Consider the following 2671-nt stretch of genomic DNA (forward strand, 5'->3'; position numbering starts at 1 on the left):
TTTTTTATATATATATATTTTTTTTTAGTTGTCCAGCTAATTTCTTTCTCTTTTTAGTAGGGACGGGGTCTCGCTCTTGCTCAGGCTGGTCTCGAACTCCTGAGCTCAAATGATCCACCACGCCCGGCCACCAGTGAACTTTTTGAAAGGTCAAGATACAGGTAGGGAAGTATGTTTATCCAGGTGGTCATACATATTCTGATTTCTTACAGATTGTACCGAAAAGAAGTTCTACAGAAATTAATAGAAAAATGTGTTTCTAAAGGCTATGTCTTCCAGATGGAGATGATTGTTCGGGCAAGACAGTTGAATTATACTATTGGTGAGGTATGTAACTGATACAAAATAGTATGTTGTATTCCTTGTAAAGAAACAGTAAAGTTTAGACTTTTTGTAATAAAAAGTTTAATGTTCATAACTACTAAGTGCGAGGTCTTGTAGTTGTTTATTTAGCATGTCCATGCACTACAGGGTAAAAATTCAAATCCCTTTCAATTAATACATTTGACTTAGCATGATTTAAAACATTAACAGAAGGCAGCATTCTCTTTTAAATAAGTAAGTTACTGGTACCTTCTCTATCCCAGCCCTTTCTTCTGACCAGTCAGCACTGTGGGCTGGGTCTCTTTGCTGCTTTTCCTCTTGACACAGCCAGCAGCCACCATACTTCCTACCTCACAATCAATGAAAAATCTCTCATGCCCATTTCCTGTGATTAAATGAAAATGGCCAGGAATTAGAGAGTAAGGGGATGGAGGGTGGTCTGCACTATTTAGGCCTGGCTAGTGAGCTCTTAGGAAATCTCTCATTTAACACATTAGGAGCTGGCTGTGGAAGGTCAAATAAAAAGAAAAATGAAGCCTCTGTAGACTAAAAAGTAAATAAATTAGAAAGCAGAACTTGGCATATAAAAGAGAGGGGTCCTTATAACATCCCTTCACTTCCACACTTGAAGGCAGAAGAACCAGCAGAGATCTGATTAAGGTTTCTGGTTGCCATGTAGCAACAATACAAGGAATAGTGGCACTCACAGAATCTCTGTACAGGTGGAGGGGCCAGTGTGGATTTCACGGGCCACAATTTCGGTGGCTTCGAATGAAGACCCAGGGTAGCTCCGTGGGTCGTAGAGGCTGTGAAGAGAAACACAGCAGGGAGAGTAACAGGGTAAGGGTGCCTTGCTGCCTTAGAACTATGTGGGGATGAGTGAAGGGGGTGGGGATGAAAGATGGCCTGGGAGTTGTGGATTTCGGGCAGTGAGCGCAGTGATTGGGCACGTTCTGTACAAATGACGGAGCAGCGAAACACAGACAAAAGTGAGCCTGTTAATTTCCCACTTGTTTTAAATAGTTAAAGCTCATTGTCTTCTCGTAAGAATAGTGGTTTCTTAAACACATGCATTAAAGTTCAGCTTGTCATTAGACAAAGCTCGTTGCTGTTAGATCCCTAGATTTAGGAAGTAGGTACCTTTCACGAAATAAGAAAAGGAATCCCAAAAAAGACTGCAGTCTGACACAAAGCCATTTAATAGCAAAGACCACCTGGATCCTAATCCTATTTATGGGATCATATGGCTTCATATATATAATTTGACTTGATTAGCCATAATTTTAAAGATATTGTGGGGAGGAGAGGGAGGTGGCAGTGAAAAAAGGTACCTTAGAAAATGACTCTTAAAGGGAAATTATTCATAGCCCAATCCCGATTTTAAAGGTAATGCTGAAACATTGTCCTGTCACTATCATAGATCTTCCCACCCCACAATCCCAATCCTTCCTCTCCTATTTAACAGCATATGACATATTATATATTTTTAATTCATTGCTAAAACCTCAAAACATTAAAAAAGTGCCTGAAGCCACCCAGCATGTTGCTCCATAAATACTTGTTACTGAATAAATATTGCTACCATCAGATTCTTCTGTCTTCATACTTATTCCAAACTTAACTTCTTGGGATTCTTATGGAAACTGTGGGTAAAGGAGTACACACAGTAAGCTCCCTCAGGTTCTTGTAAAGGCTGTGCTTGTCTTATACCCACTTAAAAGCCAAAAGTAGGGTAGCTTTAGAAGAAATCTGAGGAAAAAATGCAGGTTCCAGGTGAAACCCTCAGGCAGTGTAGGTCCAGGTGGCCTTAACTTTAAAGCGAACAAAGTTACACCAAACTGCCTTTCCTAACTTTCTCCCAAATAAAGGATAAAAATTGCTGCCTCCCCACCCACTGAGACTGTGATTTTTTTTTTTTTTTTTAACTTCTGTGACTCTTGAAACAGGGAGCTCCCTGCTATTCAGAGTTACTGAAGAAAGTGATTTGGTTCACCCGTAGGACTTCCAGCTCCTCTGTCTTAACTTTGTGAATCTGGTGAGTTCCGTGTTTGGCCTGGTGATCCGCCTGAGGTCAGGCTGCACATTAGCCACTGCACACATGTCTAACTGTGACCTCAGTTGTTGACAGCTGAATCCCACCAAGATTGCCTCTGTGCTGTGATGTCTAGTTCCTGTCTTATCCTAGCTCATCCTACAGGGCCTTAGTTTATCCTAGGAAATTGATTAAGTAAATGTTGGGAATTAGAAACTTATTGTAGTCATTTATGGGGTAATTCCTGGTAATTATAGGGTTCTTTGTCATCTAATATATATTGTTGCTTCATTGTCATCTGTCAACTCAGTTGCT

General features: G+C 40.5%; 1 protein-coding gene across 1 annotated transcript in view; it reads left to right on the top strand.

The window, feature by feature from the left end:
• The window catches only part of DPM1 (dolichyl-phosphate mannosyltransferase polypeptide 1, catalytic subunit), a 21832-nt gene that overhangs the window by 17244 nt on the left and 1917 nt on the right, over nt 1–2671 (top strand). The window contains exon 8 of the mRNA XM_012662443.1: nt 213–327. Coding sequence (XP_012517897.1) covers nt 213–327 — 115 coding nt within the window. The remainder of the gene's footprint in view (nt 1–212; nt 328–2671) is intronic.

Source organism: Propithecus coquereli, unplaced genomic scaffold (assembly GCF_000956105.1).
Source record: "Propithecus coquereli isolate 6110/MARCELLA unplaced genomic scaffold, Pcoq_1.0 Scaffold765, whole genome shotgun sequence".
NCBI lineage: Eukaryota > Metazoa > Chordata > Mammalia > Primates > Indriidae > Propithecus > Propithecus coquereli.